Source organism: Adiantum capillus-veneris, chromosome 26 (assembly GCF_014529385.1).
Source record: "Adiantum capillus-veneris isolate H3 chromosome 26, ASM1452938v2, whole genome shotgun sequence".
NCBI classification, from domain to species: domain Eukaryota; kingdom Viridiplantae; phylum Streptophyta; class Polypodiopsida; order Polypodiales; family Pteridaceae; genus Adiantum; species Adiantum capillus-veneris.
The window spans coordinates 3,706,133-3,726,974 of NC_140956.1; the positions used below are offsets into that span (position 1 = coordinate 3,706,133).

General features: G+C 43.5%; 1 protein-coding gene across 4 annotated transcripts in view; it reads left to right on the top strand.

Annotated features, from left to right (window-relative positions):
* The window catches only part of LOC147422904 (thioredoxin-like 3-1, chloroplastic), a 56,784-nt gene extending 40,616 nt beyond the window's left edge, over nucleotides 1–16,168 (top strand). The window contains exons 4-5 of one of the 4 annotated variants that reach the window (XM_086501619.1): nucleotides 15,800–15,814; nucleotides 15,901–16,168. In XM_086501619.1, coding sequence (XP_086357745.1) covers nucleotides 15,800–15,814; nucleotides 15,901–16,011 — 126 coding nt within the window. In that variant the 3' untranslated portion in view covers nucleotides 16,012–16,168. Of the gene's footprint in view, nucleotides 1–15,796 lie in introns of all 4 variants that reach the window. The other 3 variants (XM_086501618.1, XM_086501617.1, XM_086501616.1) reach the window with 3 other exon arrangements.
* Nucleotides 16,169–20,842: the final 4,674 nt, after the last annotated feature.

Genomic DNA, 20,842 nt, shown 5'->3' on the forward strand with positions numbered 1-20,842 from the left:
ACCAGAGGATATGCATCTAATCCAAGTGTCTGGACATGCACGGTCTACGAATTGACTCACAAAAGTGCCAGATAACTTCCTATTCTAGATTGACTGAATTGAACTGAATCCTTGTCATGAAGTAGCTTGTCCACGTACACATAGGGTTAGATGTGCACGTGACATCCCCTCCTTTTCAAAGTGAGGTACTCGTACCGAACTGTATGGCGTCGAGGGAGATCGCCAACAGCGTCTGGAATCCTAGAAAGGACTCTTTGCCCGGCCTACTCTGATGCGTGGGTCGTGTGATACTTGAACTTCATGAAGGTCTGCAACGCTAGCGACACAAAGTCATCTGTGGCTCCTTCAATGCTTCAACTTCAAGAATGTTGTGGCTGATGCGTTATCAAGGAAGCCACAGATTTCAGCTGTGTCAATTTCTTATCATCACGAGTTGGATGACATGAAGGAACAGTATGCTGTTGATGAAGATTTTGCAAGGATCTTTGAACAGTTACAAGAGGGGCAACATCATGAGCACTACCTCCTCGGAGATGATTTTATGATGATGCATAGCAGACTTTGTGTCACTAGGCCATTGTGACATAAGGTCATGGAAGAGAGTCGTGTCCCACCGTATGTAGGGCATCGTGGCATTGATGCGACATTAAAGCGGTAGAGACATTCTTCTATTGGCCTACCTTGAGGAGAGATGTGGATGCCTTTGTGCGAGCATGCCTGATTTGTCAAAAGGTCAAGTTTGATAGGCAAAAGACACCAGGGTTGTTACAACCACTGCCGATTCCGAATAAGCCATGGGAAAGCATTGCTATGGACTTTATCTTTGATCTTCCAAGAACACCGACAGAGAATGATGGTATATGGACCATTATCTGCAAATTCAGTAAGCAGGCCCATTTTATTCCTGTCAAGAAGAAGATAAAATCTAATGAGATGGCACGCTTATTCATGTACAGTGTGTTTAAGTGCCATGGTATGCCACAATCGATTATCAGTGATCGTGATCCTTGCATGACAAGTTTGTTCTGGAGAGGATTGTTTGAGAACATGGGCACTACGCTCAAGTTCTCGTCTTCGTTTCATCTAGAAACTGATGGACAGTCAGAAGAGGCTATTTCTACTATCTTAGATCTGTTGAAATGCTATGTGTCAGATAATAAGAGCAAGTGGGAACAATATTTGCCTATGCTTTAGTATGCGTACAATAATACGGTGCAATCGTCAACTGGCAAAGCACCTTTCGAGATTGTTGAAGGCGGCAAAAAAGTTCCTCCCATTTTGCATACAAAGGACAATATCTTTGAGGCAGATCGATATGTTGAGAACATGGATGAAATGTATAAGAAAATTAAAGTTGCCTTGGAGAAGACTCAGGCAAAGCAGAAAAAGGCTACCGATCGTCACCGTCGTGAATTGTTGTTATCACCTGGTGATTCGGTTTTGTTAAGGTTCGAAAAGGCAAGGTTAAAGAAAATGAAGGGCAAGGAACGGCTTTTTCGTAAGCTCAGCATGCGTTACTATGGGCCTTTTCAAGTGCTTGACAAGATGAGCGATGTGGCTTACAAGCTGAAATTGCCTGATGCGTGGAAGATTCATAATGCGTTTCACGTGAGTCTTTTAAGACCCTTCGTGGGTGATGTGCCAAAAGATATGCGAGTTGAGGATCAGCCAGAAGTTAAGGAACTTGATGAGATCCTGGTACCTTGGCACATAAGGATAGAAAAGTTAAAGGACAGGTTGCAAGACGCTATTTGGTGAAGTTCAAGAACTATCCGCCTATGGATGCAAAGTGGATGGAAGAGTATGAACTGTCAAAGTCACCAAATGTATTGCAGCTTCACCTTGAAGCCTTTGGGTTACAACCTACTTATGCCCCAACCCAACGTGTGCAAAGGAGAGGTAATGATAGAGCTAGCACATCAAATGTACATATGAATTCAGTGTAATAGATGGAAATGACAAAAGTATGAAGGTCTCATTAAGTCATTTGTATCTATGTGTTAAGACCTTTCTTGCGGATACATGCGATGATAAAAGAGTGCTAACAACACAAGATCATCAGTGGCGTGTATTTACGGTATGCAATCGAGGACGTTTGCGATTTCAAGAGGAGGGTATGTCACGAGGACGTGGCAACTGTATACTATGTCAGGAGGACGTGGTAATTGCTAACATTAGTTGTTGGTTTCTTTCCAATGATTTTTGTTTTATTTTTGAGACCCTCTTTTTGAAGTTACAAATGGTCGGACATTGTATGGCCAATGTGAACGGTAGTTACATCCGCAGACGGGAAGTTGGTCGGCACTGGAATTCGTATAGTAAGAGGATGTCTAGGCTCAGTGCAAGATCATGTAGGTCCCCCTGTCGCAATTAGCAAGCTAGTGGATACTAGGAAGTGAACTCAATAGAGGCATAAAGTCAAGGTGGGATCACCAACAGAAAGTATCCGACAGTTAGGCCACATTGCACTTTTGGATGTTGTTCCAATGAGGACAGATGGTCAGATGACCAGTGGGAGCCCAACGGAAGCATCTCCTAAAAATTAGGGAATTGCTATTCTGGGCCGTGAAACGTGTTCGCGTCCTTACCTCCGGAATGACAAGGGGAACATTTTACAACTTTGCCGCAAAGTCAACTGGGCAAGCAATCGGGAGATTTTTAGGCGGCAACCCCGAAACGGGAAAATGCCTGTAAATGCGCCAAGTGGCACATTTTTGTGCTTTTTCCTCATGCATGAAGAAGTGGCGCTGAATTTAGAGAGAGAAGGCTCATTTGCAACTTCTTGTCACAGGTTAAGAGCTATGGAGTGCATGCTTTCCTCTCTATGTACAATGTGGTGCTAGGAGTGATGCCTTGCACACTACACACTACTCTCTCTCCCCTACGTGGAGTTATGTGATGCCCCACAAGAGGGCTCTTCATTTGACTGATGTACAACTGTGTGGTTTCATGCTTTTGTGTTGAGGCAAGAGCCTCCTTGAGCAAGAACAGGGGTAGCTAACTGCTACTCCAAAAGCAGGCACCGGTGAGGGTCATAACCTCACTGTACAGGCGCGTTTTCAGCGCCGTGTATACGCTGAATTTGACTGTTTTTCAGGCATACGGATGCCAGATCCATTAGGAACAGTGCCCCACTGAGACAGAGGACAGTTCGGGGACTGTTTAGGGCTGAAAACAGGGCAAAAACCGGTAAATACAGCGTGCTGAATTTACTGTTTTTGGGCAGGAATCAGAGGGTTTATGCCAGTGGAAGTGGGTTCCAGCAGGGGAATTGGTTTCGCACAAGTTTTGGGGTTGTTTTGTTGCCGAAATTTGGCCAAAACAGGTGGTATCTAGCTGGATACAGGTAAAGCATTCGCAGGACTCTACTTTGTAATTTACCCTCTTAAAGTATAAAGAAATACCGAAAGGGGCGCCAATTTTGGGGCCTACAGGTTGTCAGCGTCTGCTCGGAGCATTCTAGCTTTCGAGCCGTGTGTGTACTTAAGTGCAGGTTGCCTTTGCAACGTTCTCTGTGTGTGTGTCTAAAGTAAAGAATTTCGGTGAAAGCCAAAGCCTACCGCCCCACGGCCGGTTTCAACAAACCCTTCCACCTCATGTGTCAAGCCATGTGAAGAACCTCTTACAACCTTTGTGTAAAGAACAACCACTTGTATTTGTGCATAGGTAGCCACATCTTGTGCTCATGTGTCAAAAGGCTATCTATTTGTATATACCTATATAGAGGCATATTATGTTGAATAAAATGTAAGTCTATCATTTGCAAGTATACTCTATATTGTATTGTGCATTAGTTTCTCTCTCAAGCTCTACACTAACCTCTTCAAGCATGCCATTAGCATGAATGGCACACTAAGCTATCCTTCTTAACCCTAACAATACGTAGTTGTGGGTGCTGACCTCTTGACCTACTGTGATGATGTGTTGAACACCATAACCTAGGTTTTCCCAAAGGTTGACAAACAATCAACTTTCTCGAGCAAATGTGTGCAAAGCATCTAAATGACGCTGCATCTCCTCTGGAGAGTCAGAAATCAACACAATATCATCAGCATATAGTAACAATGGAATCCATGTCTCTGCTAGCTAAGCCCCTATGACTCCTTGGCGCTCTACATAGTCTAAAAACTCATCACTTACATCCCAAAAAGAGTCGGAGATAGGGGGCATCTCTTGCTTCACTCCAATAGTGGAGTGGATCATGTCAGACATTCCCTCGGTAGTGCGTACCCGCCCCATCATTGTCCTGTATAAAGCCAAAATATCCCATATCAGCTCTATAGGCACACCCATGTCGTGTAGCCTGCGTTTAAGTCTGGCTCTCAGCAATGTATCAAAAGCTTTGCGGAAATCCACAAAGCTACAATAGATCCTCTTGCCATGGTGTCTACCTTCCTGAATAATAGCTCTGAGTGTCAGAATCTGGTCAAGAGTGGAGAAACCTCTCCTGAATCCTACGTAGCCAGGTGCTCGTATGCCCTCTGGCTCTGCCCATCTACTCAGCTCCTGCTCAAGAACAGATGCATACAACCTAGCTAATATGTGACCAACCATGATGGTGCGATAATTCCCGGGAATCATGGGATCTCCTGACTTGAAAATAGGCACAATCATGGACATACTCCAAGTCTCAGGAAAGGCGTCATACATGGCTGGATTAAACATCATAGCAAGAAGCTCTGCAAGCATATCCCTGGCATGGATGAAGTGTTGGAGCGAGCAGCAGCTATGGAGGGTGGAGCCGAGAGAAAGCCATGAAAAAAGGATGTAGAAGAAGACGAGCAGAGAGTATACGAGAGAGAGCGAGGGCAATAGTAAAAATAACGCTATGCAATTGTTTAATTGACAACCTTACATATAGAAACTTCTTGCCATGCAAACTGAAACATGCTAACTACCATGCAACTACATGCTACAAAAGATCTTTCCCACGGGTAGAGGGCTTGAAAACCCAACAATCCCCCCCTCGAGCCCGAACTGGACAAGCAACTCATGATACCTCGAGTTTTTGGTATACTCGTCAACCGTGAGTTTTAGGTTTTCTCACAACCAAGGATTTTTGGTTTATCCATAACCTGGTGCTAGAACAGTAACCCCCCCTTGAACAGATAGGGTGTAGGTCAAAAATTAGCTACCAAAAGTGGAGTTTTTGGTTCACTGCCAAACCTTGGGTTTAAGGTGTACCCAGTAATCTCATGAGAAGCGGACAAAATGGTACTTGAGAACAAAAATGATAAATTGGGAGGTCTTACCACTCATGGGTGGCAGTGTCTATAGCCCGTACAATTTATTTTGACTAAACAACATGAAAAGAGTTGATCTAATAAATTTCCTCATCAACAGGATATATTGGAGATTCAGTGTCTCCCTCAACCACATGAATTTGAGTTTTACCCTTTTGAAAGCACTTATTTGACGGATGATTTGTTTTACCACAGTGAACACAAGGATTCTTCTTGAAACAGTCTTTCGTCTGATGATTGTTGCACCCACAAATGGCACAAGTTCTGGTTCCATTGAACGGTCGAGATGAAGCTACTGTAGCAGCACATTTAGTGACTGCATATGCATTGGAAGTATCAGAAGAACTGGTGAGTGACACGGCATTCGAGACTGTATATGCCCTGGGAATAATAGTAGAATTGGTACTAGGTACCCTGCGTTCTTCTTCCGGCAATGAATTGATGACACCATCCAAGGAGGGCAACGGATCTTTCTCTTTTAAAACAGTAACAATCTGATGAAATTTGTCAGTCAAACTTTTTACCAAAATGGCTATGAGATCTTCTTCTGGTACTGAGGCTTCGACATAAACAAGTTGAGTTCTAATACTCTTCAGTCTATTGGCTAAAGCTACAATATTTTCATCTTCACGCATGCGGATGGAATATAATTCCATTTTTAAACTCATTTTTGAATGCTTAGCTTTGGCACCGAAAAGCTTCTCTAACTCTATCCAGGTAGCACTTGAAGAATCGACATCGTCCAAATAATGAATAAAATCATCTTCTAAGGAGGTTAGGATAATACCAAAAGCTTGTTCGTCTTTCCTCTGTAGCTCCGCAGATAGTGCCCTTGTAACTGCAGCGGATGTGCCGGATTCGTCGGCTGCGAGAGGCTTGACCACATTCCAAAGATTTTTCCGCATCAGATAACCTTTGACTTTAATTTGCCAAGTATGGAAACCAGATCCATCAAATTTGTCGACTTTTGATGCCATATTTGACAGACAATTGAATTTGATTTGTTATCGAAAAGGCTGAAACTGAAATTGGCAGCTATCGAACTAATGCAAAACTGAAATTGACAGCTTTCGAAGTTGAAGCCGATCACCAAAATGCGCACAAAAGACTTGATGATTTGCCAAGGGTGTGAATGTCCATTTGCTTGAAGGCCAAAGGTCAAAAAAATAGGGTTGGCCACTTAAAATAGTATGAAAAAGAACTCAAAAAACTCTACAAACAGCGTGGAAATTTCTGCGCCAAGCTTCATGCGTTCATGGCGAGCTCTGAAAGCAGTTTTGTGGGTAGGAGCAGAAACGAAAAATCCTTACAAGGCAATTGCGCTCTTGATGAGCCCAAAACTGAACAGTTTGATGCAGGTCGAACTTCGAATTGCCTCCTCTGCAAGCGGTTGTACCCGCACTGTGCTTGTCGAGCGCCGAGGCCCAATAGGCTCTGATACCAGTTGTTGGAGCGAGCAGCAGCTATGGAGGGTGGAGCCGAGAGCAAGCCATGAAAAAAGGATGTAGAAGAAGACGAGCAGAGAGTATACGAGAGAGAGAGAGCGAGGGCAATAGTAAAAATAACGCTATGCAATTGTTTAATTGACAACCTTATATATAGGAACTCCTTGCCATGCAAACTGAAACATGCTAACTACCATGCAACTGCATGCTACAAAAGATCTTTCCCACGGGTAGAGGGCTTGAAAACCCAACATGAAGTGCTCTGCTACCAGACCATCATGATCATGTGCTCTCCCTGTCAATGGCTTTCCTTACCCTCTCGGAAATAAAGAAAGTACATGTCTCAGGGCATGTCTCTAGTTCCCGGCTCCTGAGTGCAAAGCTAGCTGCCTGTGTATGTCAGCCATATACACAGAATCCGTCTCCCTCACGAAGGTATACGGAGTGTGTGTGGGGACCTCTCCTAATGGAGCTATGCTGAGCTGAAATGTAAGAGTGAAAGACAAGATAGCTCGATCAACTACTACAATTGGCCTAGTGTCCACCATGAAATCCTGAAACAATGGAATGAGACCTGGCTGGGCCTTAACATAATCCACTGTACTAGCACCATGTTAGTGTGGAAAGCATGCAAATCCTCCAGCTGTAGAAAATCTTTGTAGGACATTCAAAATGGCCAATCTATGTGCAGTTCTTATACCTATCAAGTATCTGCCATACTCAGTGTACTCCTTATCCTGTGATAGTCTGGATAGGCCCATCTCTGTAACGTCCAGCTCCCTAAGCATCTCCTCGGAAATATCATAGAATACCGTCTGGTGATGGGCAGTCCTAGCATTGAAGTCCCCTAGTATGATATTGTCACCATCTTGGAAAACTCCCATATGTCATTATCCAAAATAGCAAAGGGGGACTGTCCTCTAGGTGATGCATATACTGACGTATTAGGAGGAAAGTCACAAATAGCAATGTAGAGGTATTTGCATGTCTCTGCCCTTAGCCTCACCGACATGGCCTAGCCTGCTCATCCCTGCGCGCTATGTATATCAATGGTTGCAACTCCTCCCTGAATAAAACTGCCACTCCCTCTAAACCCCGTCCTCGATGCTCCGATCTGGTCTCTTGTCTGCAAGCTGTCTCCCATCTATATCTGCTCACCTGTGGCATGGATTGCCCAGGGGCTTGATGTGGCTTAGAATAGAAAATGATCTCTCTCCCGAGTCCCTGTGAAACTATCCTCAAAGGCACCTACATCAAGACGGAGTGACCCATTACAATTCCAGGCTGCCATCTTTAGTGTGGTCCCATAGGTCTCGCTCGGTAATGCGGATTGTCGCCCCAATATCACCACCCTTCCATCCCATGATCCCGGTAAAAAGCAATCTTCCCTTTTTCCTTGCCGCTCTAATTTCCAGCATTACCTCTTGCATATGAGCAATCTGCGAGAGGGCAAGGTCATCTCCAAGAAAGATGCATGTCTTCTTTAGAGTCGGTCTCTTCTTCAAGAAGTCCTTTGCTTCCATGGAGGGGAAACAGAGGATGAGTGCCCTTTCCTTCGAGGTTTCCCCTTGCTCCCACTTTTCTTATTGCCCACTCTCCAAGCCCTCATATGCGTCTGCTCATCAAGAAACGCTTGTGAAACCTTAAGAAATAGCAAAACACAGATTTGAAACCCCAAAAAAATAGCAAAACACCAATGTGGCGAAACTCTATAAAATAGAAAGAAACGGTGACGAAACCCTTAAAAAAAAGCAAAAAAAAGTTATTAATCCCTAAAAACAGCAAAAAAAGAGTGACGAAATCCTAACACACAGCCAAAAAGCAATTTCGAAACCCTAAAAATAGCAAAGAAGAAGTGACAAAAATTTCGTCCTTAAAATATTGAGAGACCCATGTGAGAAGAAGAAGAAGAGAATTTTTAACGTCGTGGGAAACTATCTCAAGAGACGGGGGGGGGGGGAGAGATTCTATTCGTCCGTGCTTTATGAAGCATCCCTACCTTTGCTTTGAGAGAGAGAGAGAGAGAGAGAGAGAGAGAGAGAGAGAGAGAGAGAGAGAGATTCGCCTCTGCCTTATGAAGGATCCCTACCTTTGCTTTGAGAGAGAGAGAGAGAGAGAGAGAGAGAGAGAGAGAGAGAGAGAATGTTATATTACGTCTTCAAAGGGCCAAAAAGACATATGATACCAAAAGGTTACATCCATGGGTGACTCTAGTACAGTGTCAAGGGAACATAAAGATAAAAATAAATGAGGGTACCTAGAGTGGATAGGTATGTAAGCCCAACCTACATCCTAATCATCATCAGCATCCTCATCACATAATACATCAGCTCAAAACATATGGGGAGGGGTACAATCACATGAGGGCTAATGAGATGCACAATAGGGAAAGTGGATAATGGCGATCATCCCATGAGCTCTCTCATGGGTCTTTGCAGTATGGCCTCAATGTCCTCCATGGTCAGCTCTTTTGGGGGGGTGGGGGTGTCACAAAATGGTGACGTGGCATGACCACCTACGGGCAGAAATAGTACGGACAGGTGCTGACATGGTAGAAACTGTACGGACAGCAATACGGATCTCCGCATATCGCACCGACATGCTGACGTGGCTGTTTACTGATTTCTGCAAATTGTGTTGATGCTTTTTTTGAGGCAGATTTTTGGGATCAGTTGCTTTTGGAACAAAATGCTTAAGGGACTATTTGCTTTTGAGTTTAATAGGTTTTGGGGCTCTGCTTTTGGCATCCCTTGTAAGAATAAAAGAGCCCTAAGGGCCTCACTTCTCAGAGCATCTGGACGTAGAGTCTGACAGCAGAGGACTCTGTGGGAGTTGTACTTTGCTCAAAGATTAATATAAAAGAAATACCAAAAGGGGCGCCAGTCTTTGGGGCCAATCTCTCTGGGCACGGAACTACGCCGGGCCGTGTCGACCAAAGTTTGTTAGAGTGGTATCAGAGCATCAGGCGTGTGCTTTTCTCAAAGCATACCGGTCCTATTAAATTGCAGACAAGGTACTCTTGGAAATTGTTATTTGAGGTATCTTCGCGTCCCGACCCCGGACTTATTAGCCACTCCCACCTTGCATACATCGCGCATTGGACACACTCCCGTCTTCATCGCTCTGTCTTACAGGGCATAAAGCCATAAAGAATCCCACATTACTTATGGATTCCAACAAAGATCAGTCGACTTCTTCTATCTCTGCTAATGCAGGAGGAGATCACGAAGAAGATTCTCATGAGCAAACAGAGGAAGAGTACGGTCCACCTCGGCCTACTTAGTTCGAGATTGAAGAGATGGAACGTCGACAACTCGTTGACGAGGCAACGAAGCAGATGATTAAATTTGCTAAGGATCCCCAATTTGCAAAATTTTTGACCCAGCAGTCTATGGCTGAAGTGCATACTTAGTGGCAAAAAACCACCAAGCCACCAATCAAACCGGCGATCAAGAAGCCTCCTACTCCGAGAATGTTTACTGAAGAAGAACTCCATGATGCGGTCCAGGCCCAAATCAATCAACTTCTGGACACGAAGAAGCCATCGGAAAAGCAATTGAAGCAACGTAACAAGGGAACTAATTTCCCTGGTTACTTGGGTCAACAATCCACTTTTGAAAACGCCAAAAAGCAGAAGAAGCGTGTACGCTTCGAAGGATTGCCCAGTTCGTCCTCATCTTCTGACAGCTCGGACACCTCATCTTCTTCTGACTCAAGTGATGAGGACAGGAAGGGCAAGAAACAACGGAAAGATCACATGTTTTATGCAAAACGAAAGCATTTTTACAGAGCCAATCAATATGATTTCCTCAACGACAAGGGCAAAAAGCCCAAAGAATTCAAAGAGGGAGGACAGGCAATAAAGTTTGAGCATTTTTAAGGGTTTCGAGATGCTCCCAAGGCTTTAGCCTTTGTCCAACAGTTTGACATAGCATTTTCTAGAGGCCGCTATACAGAGCACTCCAAGATCAGACGGGCAGCATCCTTTCTGAAAGGCAATGCACGGACATGGTGGTCCACTCTGTTGTTAAGGAAACAAACGTCAACAAAGTGGTTGAAATGTAAGAAACTCTTTATTTCTTCATGGCTCACACAAGAATACGAACGAGACGTGATTACTGATTGGAACCATGTTCTGATGGTCAAGACAGAACTTTGGATTCTTACTGTGAAAGATTTTGGGAAATTTTCTACCTATTTCATCCTTTAAGAAGATCAAATTTAAGGAGCAAATTGAACGGTTTTGTTGTGGGCTTCCCAAAGAAATTCGAGACTATTGTCTCGAAAGGAAGTCTGAGTCTATACAACAGTTGATGGGACACGCGAAGCAGGGATTTGCTATACATTCGGGTAAATTGACTTACCCATCAGATGAACCTTCAACAAGTCATAGCAAAAACAATTGACGAAGAGATAGACGACCTTCTCTCACAGAAGACCAAAGAGATGAATATTTCAAAGCAAGAAAATGTTTTGAATGTGGAGAACAAGGACATATCGCTACAGGGTGCCCCAAAAGGGCACAAAAATCAGGATGACTGGTAGATTGAAAGAACAGTAGGCGAGGCGATACTCGTTCCAGAACAGATTTTTGAATTAGCATTATTTTGCTTTATGAATTTATGAAACAAGACTTTTTTGGAAGATGATGTTTTATGAAAGAATATGAGGAGAATTAAGAATGAGATGTAGCAGTGACAGCTGAATGAACGGGATAACGAATCATGAATTACGACTAATTTAATGGAATGAATTACTGGACCACTCTGTTCAGAATGAACTTAGTGATAAATTGGGATCCCCGGATATGATTCTCGCACACGACAATGCTTGAGGCGAACAATTCTTGCACACGACAGTGCTTGAGTCGAAAAATCTCTATAGACGTGATCGCAATATGGGATTAGTCAACCCGACATCAATGAGGTCCAGAAGGGATCTAGATGTGGTTACTAAATACGTTGCTGGCAGTCATTGTCTGAGATTTGGATTGAATCTTTCTATGATTGATTGTCATGTGATGTCTTGTGATGTCGCGTGCAGTGATGTGACTGTTGTCTTTATACATGTGCTAGATTTGTTGTGTCTAGTGCGTCGGTACTAACAGTCAGTGTCTATTAAGACAGTTTATGGCCTCTTTCTGTTTTGCAGGCATAATCGAGGGCGATTACTATTCTTTCAAGAGGAGGGTATGTCACAAAATGGTGACGTGGCACGACTGCCTGCAGGCAAAAACAGTACGGACATGTGCTGACGTGGCAGAAACTGCACGGACAGCAGTACGAATCTTCGTATATCGCATTGACATGCTGACGTGGCTGTTGTACGGATTTCTGCAAATTGCGCTGATGCTTTTTTTTGGGCAGATTTTTGGGATCAGTTGCTTTTGGAACAAATTGCTTTAGGGACTATTTGCTTTTGAGTTTAATAGCTTTTGGGGCTCTGCTTTTGGCATCCCTTGTAAGAATAAAAGAGCCCTAAGGGCCTCACTTCTCAGAGCATGTGGACGCAGAATGTGGACGCAGAATCTGAGAGCAGAGGACCCTGCGGGAGTTGTACTTTACTCAAAGGTTAATATAAAAGAAATACCGAAAGGGGCGCCAGTCTTTGGGGCCAATCTCTCTAGGCACGGAACTACGCTGGGCCTTGTCGACCAAATTGAACTGTGATTTTAAAGCTGTGAAGTATTTTAAGTGATTCTCTCTCGTGTCGTGACACAATCTAGACTTGGGGTGCCCAAGTTTGTTACAGGGGGCTTAATGATGCTCTGTAACCTCTGATGTAGACCTCATCTACACTATGGAGATCCTCGCATCCTCGGGCGTGGAGAGAGAGAGAGAGAGAGAGAGAAATGAAATGAAATGAAATGTTATATTAACGTCTTCAAAAGGCCAAAATGACCTATGAGACCAATCAGTTACAAAATAGTGAATCTAATACCATGTCTGGGTACAAAAGAACTAGAAAAGAACTAGAAGTGGAACAAAATACTACTACTACTACTACAATCTAAAACTACGTGGGTGTAGCAGCTGATACAATAGGTACCCGGTAAACTGGATGTAACAGTGTGTGAAACAAAGATGGAAGAAATGGTGAGGATCCATCCTCATCTGCACTCTGGATGTCGAGAGAGTATGGCTCGAATCTTCTGTTGTAGTCTCCGTCGATGCTGTGTAGCTCCTCTCCTCAGTCGCGGTCGTCTGTATCTCTGTAGCTCCAATGCTCGGTCGATGAGAGTGCCAGTAGTGGTCGAATGAGTGTGGGACGAGCTCTGCAGTGGTGGCTGCTCCTCTGGCTGTCCCATATCTAGTGAAAAGAAATCTGTAATGTGTCTCTGGGACTGCCTCTCTCTAGCTCTCCCCGGTAAAGTGTCTCTACACCTGTGTAACTCAAGTAGATATAGTCCAAGACATCTCTGATCCTCATAACTCATGACCCTAGATAGAGGACCAAAACCCTCTCTGAATAAGCAGTGGAAACGCCCCCGTATCTCATAGAACACTGTGCAATGACATATGTAGTGCAACTCTGTCTCTGGCTCTCTCTGGCATAATCGGCATATCCTGCTGTCTGCTGGTATCCCTCTGAATCTACCAGTCTCAATCTCGAGCTGATGTGAGGATGTGCGTATCTGACCAATGGCACAACGCAAACCATGAGACATATGTGTGTCCATGTAGCTGGGTCGAATCACAAACCCATCTCCTGTGAGGTGGAGAAGATGCTCTCTATAGAAAGCCATCTTCGTGCTCAACTCCTGAGGCGGCTCTATCCATGTCCTCCTGGTGTCGAGCTGGATCAGGTCCTGACGAATGAGTCTAGTGATCTCCACCCGTGTAAGAGACAGCGAGGGTGCCTGAAGAGAATACTGGAAAGGGGGCAACCTGTCCATGGTGAAGCCATGCGTCTGAAACCATGAAGTCATCTGTGCATACCAGCATGAAGTGTCCCCCTGTAGAGCTAACTGTCTGGAAGACTCAAGGGCCAGTCTAGCATATCTGTCTCTAGTAGTATCCCATAGGCTGTGCACAAAGGACACTGATCTGGTAAGCACCTCAATCTCCATGGGGGAGGCAGCTAGCTCTGCTCGAATGATCGCGTGAGGTACGGAGGCCTTGGCTCTAATCAATCGGGAGATCATAGATACCAAGGGCCTCTCCATACGTCTCCAACCATCCTGGCCTACAGAAGGTCCCCATACCTGTACCCCATACATCATAGCTGAGGCTACTAAAGTATCAAAGAGCCATAACTTTGTCCGAGGTTCCTGGAACTGAACCTGCAAACACATCCTCTCCAAGCCTCCCAAGGCCGCATAAGCTCTGGTCAGTCTAGTCTCTGCTGCTCTCCCCAAAGAAAACCTCGGCCCAGTGAAGACTATCCCAAGGTAAGTGTATGCATCTGTATACTCCACAATCTCTTGACCATACGTGAAGGTCGGTACCGATCTCCTGATCCACTGCGGTGTGGTGTTAAACACCATGACCTTGGTTTTACCAAGGTTTACAGACAATCCTCTCTCTCTCTCTCTCTCTCTCTCTCTCTCTCTCTCTCTCTCTCTCTCTCTCTCTCTCTCTCTCTCTCTCTCTCTCTCTCAACCGGATCGGAGGCGACATTCTGGGAGCATGCCCCAGAATAGTTGGTATGATGAGGAGTGCAGAGAGATGAGAGCCCAGCTTCAGAGGGATCTTCATTTAGGAGTCATCACCTACAGACAGTCGCGGATTGCTTTCCTACGCCTTGTGCGAAAGAAGAAACGAGCTTACCTGGCCCAGATGGAGCGAGACTTGTATCAGTTGTTCTTGAGTAGAGACTCAGGCGAGGCATGGCGACTCTTCCATGAGCACTCCCCTCCCCCAGTGATTACTTCTCCTGATGTGTGGGGCCAGTATGCGACATCGTTATATACGGTTCCTGGGCAGGATCCCCTTCCAGATCCTACAGAGCCATGTCCATCTACGAGCACCTTATTTACCACTGAGATGGTAAAGAGAGCCATTGACAGGATGAGGACCAGGAGGGCTTACGATCATGACGGTCTAGTAGCGGAGCACTTTATACATGCTAGGGATATGCTGATGGAGGTTCTTGCAGTGTTGTTCAATCGTGCCATGTGTGAGGGATTACCTGAGACTTGGAGGTTGTCTACTATTGTGCCTATATTCAAGGCAGGTGATCCTACAGAGCCTGGAAATTACCGCACTATTATGGTTGGACACACACTGGCACGATTGTATGCATCCATTATTGAGCAGCAGTTGAGTAACTGGGCAGAGGGTGAGGGTGTACGGGCAAAGGGACAGGCAGGTTTCAGGAGGGGTTTCTCCACTCTTGACCATATTCTGACACTCAGAGCTATCATTGAGGAGGGCAGGTCACATGGGAGACGGATTTATTGTAGCTTTGTGGATTTCCGCAAAGCATTTGACATGGTACCGAGAGCTCGACTGATGCGCAGACTGCAGGAGATGGGGGTGCCCACAGTGTTGATTTGGGGAATTATGGCTTTATACAGATCAGTGATGGGACATGTACGCACCCCAGAGGGGATATCTGACTTAGTTCATTCCACTATCGGGGTGAAACAGGGTTGCCCATTGTCTCCTACTCTATTTGGTATGTATGTTGATGAGGTGTCTGATTACATTGACAGAGAGGGTGATAGAGGTGCCCAGCTGGCAGGGACGTGGATCCCATTGTTGTTATATGCTGATGATATTGTCTTGATCTCTGACTCACCAGAGGGATGCAGCGACAGTTGGATGCATTGAGAGAGAGAGAGAGAGAGAGAGAGAGATCCATATTTCGGAGGAGAGGAGCATGGCCTCACGTCGTCTGCCTCCCTCTTCTCACTCCTCTACCTCTAAATCTTGTCGGGCATCTTGTCGTGATTCTCATTGTTTAAACTTTAAAAATCAGCTGGTACTCCCTACTTGTAACATCTCGAAAGAAAAGGGGGGGTGCTTGAGAGTAGCACTTTTTACAGTTTTTTTACATGATATTTCTAATTGCAAGCATGTTATGAGAATCTGAGCCGATCTAGTTTCATCGCACTCACAAATTACTTATTTTTCCTGTCCTGCCTGTCTTGCTTTTGGACTTCAGAAGATGCCCACCATACAGGTAAATGTTAACCTTAGTGCTTTGCCTTCTTTTGACACGTGGCATGTCATAGTGCCATTCCTATCTTTTATGCTTTATCAATGTAGTTGTGGAAAGATGGAGAGAAGTGGGATGAAGTTATTGGAGGGCAGAAGGCCTGGCTAGTAATTGAAGAAGTACGGGAAATGCTTCAAAAACACATGAAATCATCTCAATGAAGTGTTTTGTGTATGGTTTGACAACACCTTCCATTATTTATTCATATATTTAATTTACAAAAAAGATAGTCATGTAGCTATTTTCACAGGTTTTCATTATGTATATCTTCTTACTTATTGCCACATTGTTTTCATTGTGAAGTGATATTGTGATGTCTGAATTTCTGGCAAATGTCTTGCATGTTTTATTATTGATATGTTTGTGCCTAGAAGAAGTGTCTATGAGGGAGGCCTTTTGTCCTAGTGAATAGTAGCTATGCTCTCACAGGACAGATTTTTTTGATACTAAAGGGTGATGATCTCACCATGATGTGGGAGAGGCAACTTATCACTCTCTTCTCTTGGGGCTACAAGATTTTGGCCTTGATGATTATTGCTCGGCTCAGACCCTTGCTACTAGATTCGATTCATGTGTCACAGAGATTGCTGTATTCTTTACAATGTCTTCATTTCCTATAATGCCGATTAGTGGGCAATAGTTTGGGCAGCCCTTGAGTATTCTTCTCGATAAGGGGGAAGGCTTATGGCAGGTTGCTTGGAGCTTCATGGAGGTTAGTATATAGAGGAAGTTTTTTTTGTGCCGATTGATTCCGGGTGTGACTAAACTATATAAAGCACCAGAGAGTGAGTGTGGGTTGGAGCTAGCATAGTCAACAAGAGATAGTTGCATCCACAAATCAGGGCTCACGACAGGGAGCCACACAGTTGGTTATGATATACCGGATGAGACACACCTGGACATAGGTATGGAGCGGAGCACAGCCCTCCTTTGAACGAGGATAATCATGAAGCCTTTCATGCTTTGCATACATGTTCAACTCAGACTCCAATGTTTTTGCCCTCGCAATCTTGGCGAGCATATGGCCAATCACGATAGTTTTGTAGTTAGCAGGGTCCACACGGTCCCTTGTGTAACCGACCGGCACCATGTGCCAATGGGAAGATTAGTAATACAGAACACAATTGGAACTGAACTAAAAACATTGTATGCTTCATTTTGGTGACAACACGGAAGAGACTGAGCTTCCCTTAGGAGAGTGTTGGTAACTGTTGTGTTTACAATTGTTTTGTGTGAACTCACTCACACAATCTGAGTCTACAACTGAGACCCTACCCTTAAATAAAATTTATAGGCACATGAAACCAATGCTATTTACAATAACTGGCAAATAGAAGCCCTAGTGTCAAAATTTACCGTGTCTTCATGCTTCGTATGCTGCCACGTTGGCTTGTGCGGACAAGTGATCTGTGGCATGAATTTAGTGCTCTGATCAAAGTGCCTTCATTTGCAGTGTTCTATCGGGTCTTGCTAGATATGAGTATAGATTGCTAGCATACATATGCCGATGATCATCCTCATTGCTATACTGCATAGTAATGCCATGCAATCCATAGATGGAGTCCATGAAAAAATCCTGTCACATAAATTGTGCAAAACAAGGCCTCGTAATAGGTCTTGGACCTGTATCGAGTATCGAAAACAAGTTCATACAAAATATCTTTAGACACACGGACTTGAAGGAAGATCGGTTTGCGATGATTGTGAATTGTAATGATCTATTGTCGCACTACAATGGTAGCGTGGAACCGACCCGTAGGGCGGTAGACTTTAGCTTTCACCGGAATCTTTACTTGATAAACTTTACTTGAACTTTACGACACAAAGGAACTTCACGAATAAGCTTGTGACTGGAATTCAAGACTTCAAAATAAAACACGGGTTGGTAGCTAGAGCGTTCCCAGGCAGACAACGACACCTTGTAGGCCCCAAGACTAGCGCCCCTTTTGGTATTTCTTTATTCTTATTGCAAATAGACGATCCGAACGCTTTCACCCAACTCTCACCAAGCTGTCCAAACCTGTCATGGCTGTAATTGCAGGTTTTTAACCCAATTTCGCCAGCATAATGGCGAAAAAACCCTTGTAGGTCAAAAGTATACGTCAAGGACACTTTGCCTTGCAATTTGGAAGCTTTTCAGTGAGCTGCAGGTCAATTTCAGCATGCTATAATTCCCTCTATCAGGTGTTCAAAGCCCTGTTTAAGCATCCCGAGGCTTTCCCGAGGCTCCCCTGGCGATGTCTTGTAGTTTAGGTGCGAAACCCTAAACCTGCAAAAAAACACAGCAGGCTGTAATTTTCTGTTTTGGGTCGTTTTGGGCGAAACAAACTCGTCTATTCGTGTCTCGAGTGCTCCCGCACGCAATGGGATAGTTCCCCTTTGAATTGGACAAGTTTTCAAGTGAAAAAACTCTCCAATTTTGCAATCCTTCGCGATGGAACTGTGTGTACTTGTGGGGGATTAGCAATTACCTAATCCAGTTCCTGCACAGAAGGCTCTTGCTTTGGCAAACGCGCATAAAACCCCGAGAAATGTACATGGTCAATTGAGAAGCCCAACTAGTGGGGCATTACCATATGGGAGAGAGAGATGCGCAGGAGAAAGTAGTCGTGCTACATGAGACAAGGGAGAAGGCAAGCTTTCCATTAAAGTTGTGATCACTTGCACCCACTACTCACACACACAGTGTAGTCACTTATGAACTCCAGAATTTAGCCCCCACTCAAAAATGGGTGTTCCCTCATGAATAAGGCTTTTGGAGAGTGTGTGTGGCTTTTCAAAACGCAAGAGTACCCAATCACCATGTGAGAACAACAATTCACGTCGGTGACTATCAACAGCCCTTTTCTACTTTGCCTGAGTCTTCTCCAAGGCAAGTTTGATTTTCTTATAAATTTCATCCATGTTCTCTACATATCGATATGCCTCAAAAAATTTGTCCTTTGTGTGAAAAACGGCAGGAACCTTTTTGCCACCCTCGACAATCTCAAAAGGTGTCTTGCCAGTTGACGAATGCATCATATTGTTGTATGCATACTCAAACATGGGAAGATATTGTTCCTACTTGTCCTTATTATTTCAGCAAATGTAAGACAATAGAATTAGCCTCTTCTGATTGTCCAACAGTTTGTGGATGAAATGAGGAGGAAAACTTGAGCGTGGTGTCCATGTTTTCAAATAAGCCTCTCCAAAACAAGCTCGTCATAGGAGGATCACGATCACTGACAATAGACTGTGGCATACCATCGTACTTGACACATTGTACATAAACAACCGTGCCACCTGGTCAGATTTTATCTTCTTCTTGACCAAAATAAAATGGGCTTGCTTGAACCTGCAAATAATGATCCATATATCATCATTCCCTATCAGCATTCTTGGAAGATCAAAGATAAAATCCATAGCAATGTTGTCCCATGGCTTATCTAGAATAGGTAGTGGTTGTAACAACTCTGGTGCCTTTTTTACCTGTCAAGTGTGACCTTTTGGCAAATCACGTATGCTCATTAGTTATAGGCATCCAAACAATGCTTGTGTAACTTTTTAGTATTAATCACTCTATAAAATGTGAACGCACTATTTGAAGAACAGGTAAGCTTAGTTCAGCTATTGTGTTTCTCTCCTTCTTCTTCACCACTAACCTCGTTTCAACATACTAACTATGATTTTGTGTGTGTGTGTGTGTGTGTGTGTGTGTGTGTGTGTGTGTTGCTTGCATTCCATGTTTATGCATGTGTGTATGTTGTTGTATTACAATATTACTTATACACAAAGAACATTTTTTTAAAAACGAAAACTGGCTGTAGACATTAGGAAGGTGGTTTGTACAAAAGTCATTGTCGATTCTACTCATTTTTGTACAATATAATTAGAATGAAATAACATTTTAGTTATCATGTACATCAAGACTAAATCAGTTTTCGAGGACAAAATAAGCCTTTTATCTTTAAGGTTGGGGACCGCAGCAAAGTTAAATTGTTCCAAGCAAAGATAGAATTTTCACGTGCATACGTATATAGAAAACAACAAATTTTGCTTGACTTAGTTGCGTATGACAAGTGTCAAAGAACCTATCATTTGTTATCCATGTCTTACTTAAAAAGTATTGGACTAACTATTGTCCTAAAAGTGTAAAATTAATTTAAGTCCAAGTGTATGAAAGGCTTTCACAAGTTTTTTCTCTTTTAAAATAATCAATTTTTTTTTTGCTTAAAAAGTATTGTTTTGTTTTGAATCCTTTTCCACCAGCATGATTACAATGAAAATCCAACTTGGGTTCCATGTCTGAATTATTTAAAAGTTACTTTAGTGAAGAACAACTAGGGACTAGCTATCCTAAGAAGCTTGGGACTAACTATTACACTTCATTGTAGATTCCAAGTGTTGTATAGCCAAATTACACACATTCCTAGTAGTACAAATCAACAACTAGCTTACCCCTTTATATAAAGAATTAGCGGTTCAAGGGTTATCAAATATTTCCCATTAGTACTGCTCCGAGCTTCACAAGTTGAGGTTAAGTTTAAAGAGTCCATATAGTCTTGATAAGAGAGTTTTTCTTATGTCATCAAAAATTCCATGAATAGCACCAGCTAATGTAATCTATCAATCAGAGTATTTAAAAAATAAACCAACCTTGTAGAACAACTAAAAATTGTCCATATTATTACATGTCTAGCTTTGAAGCAAGGAAAAAGTGAGAGCCAAGCATTTTTATGAAGATAAATCAACTCAAGATAGATGTCTTTACCACCTTCAAGAATTTGTTAGTACATCTAGTGACCAACATCATAACAAGAGACACTAGGTGATTGGTGAGCTTGCAATCAATTCCAAAACCAATGCTAAGGCAGCCCTATAAGCACACTAAGTTTCAGTTACAAGAGCCTTGACATAAGTAAATCAAGTCAGCTACAGTCAGACATAATTACGGCCAAGCAAAGCAGTTGCGAAATTTCAAAAAAGCATCAAAATTACGATATCATAATAGCC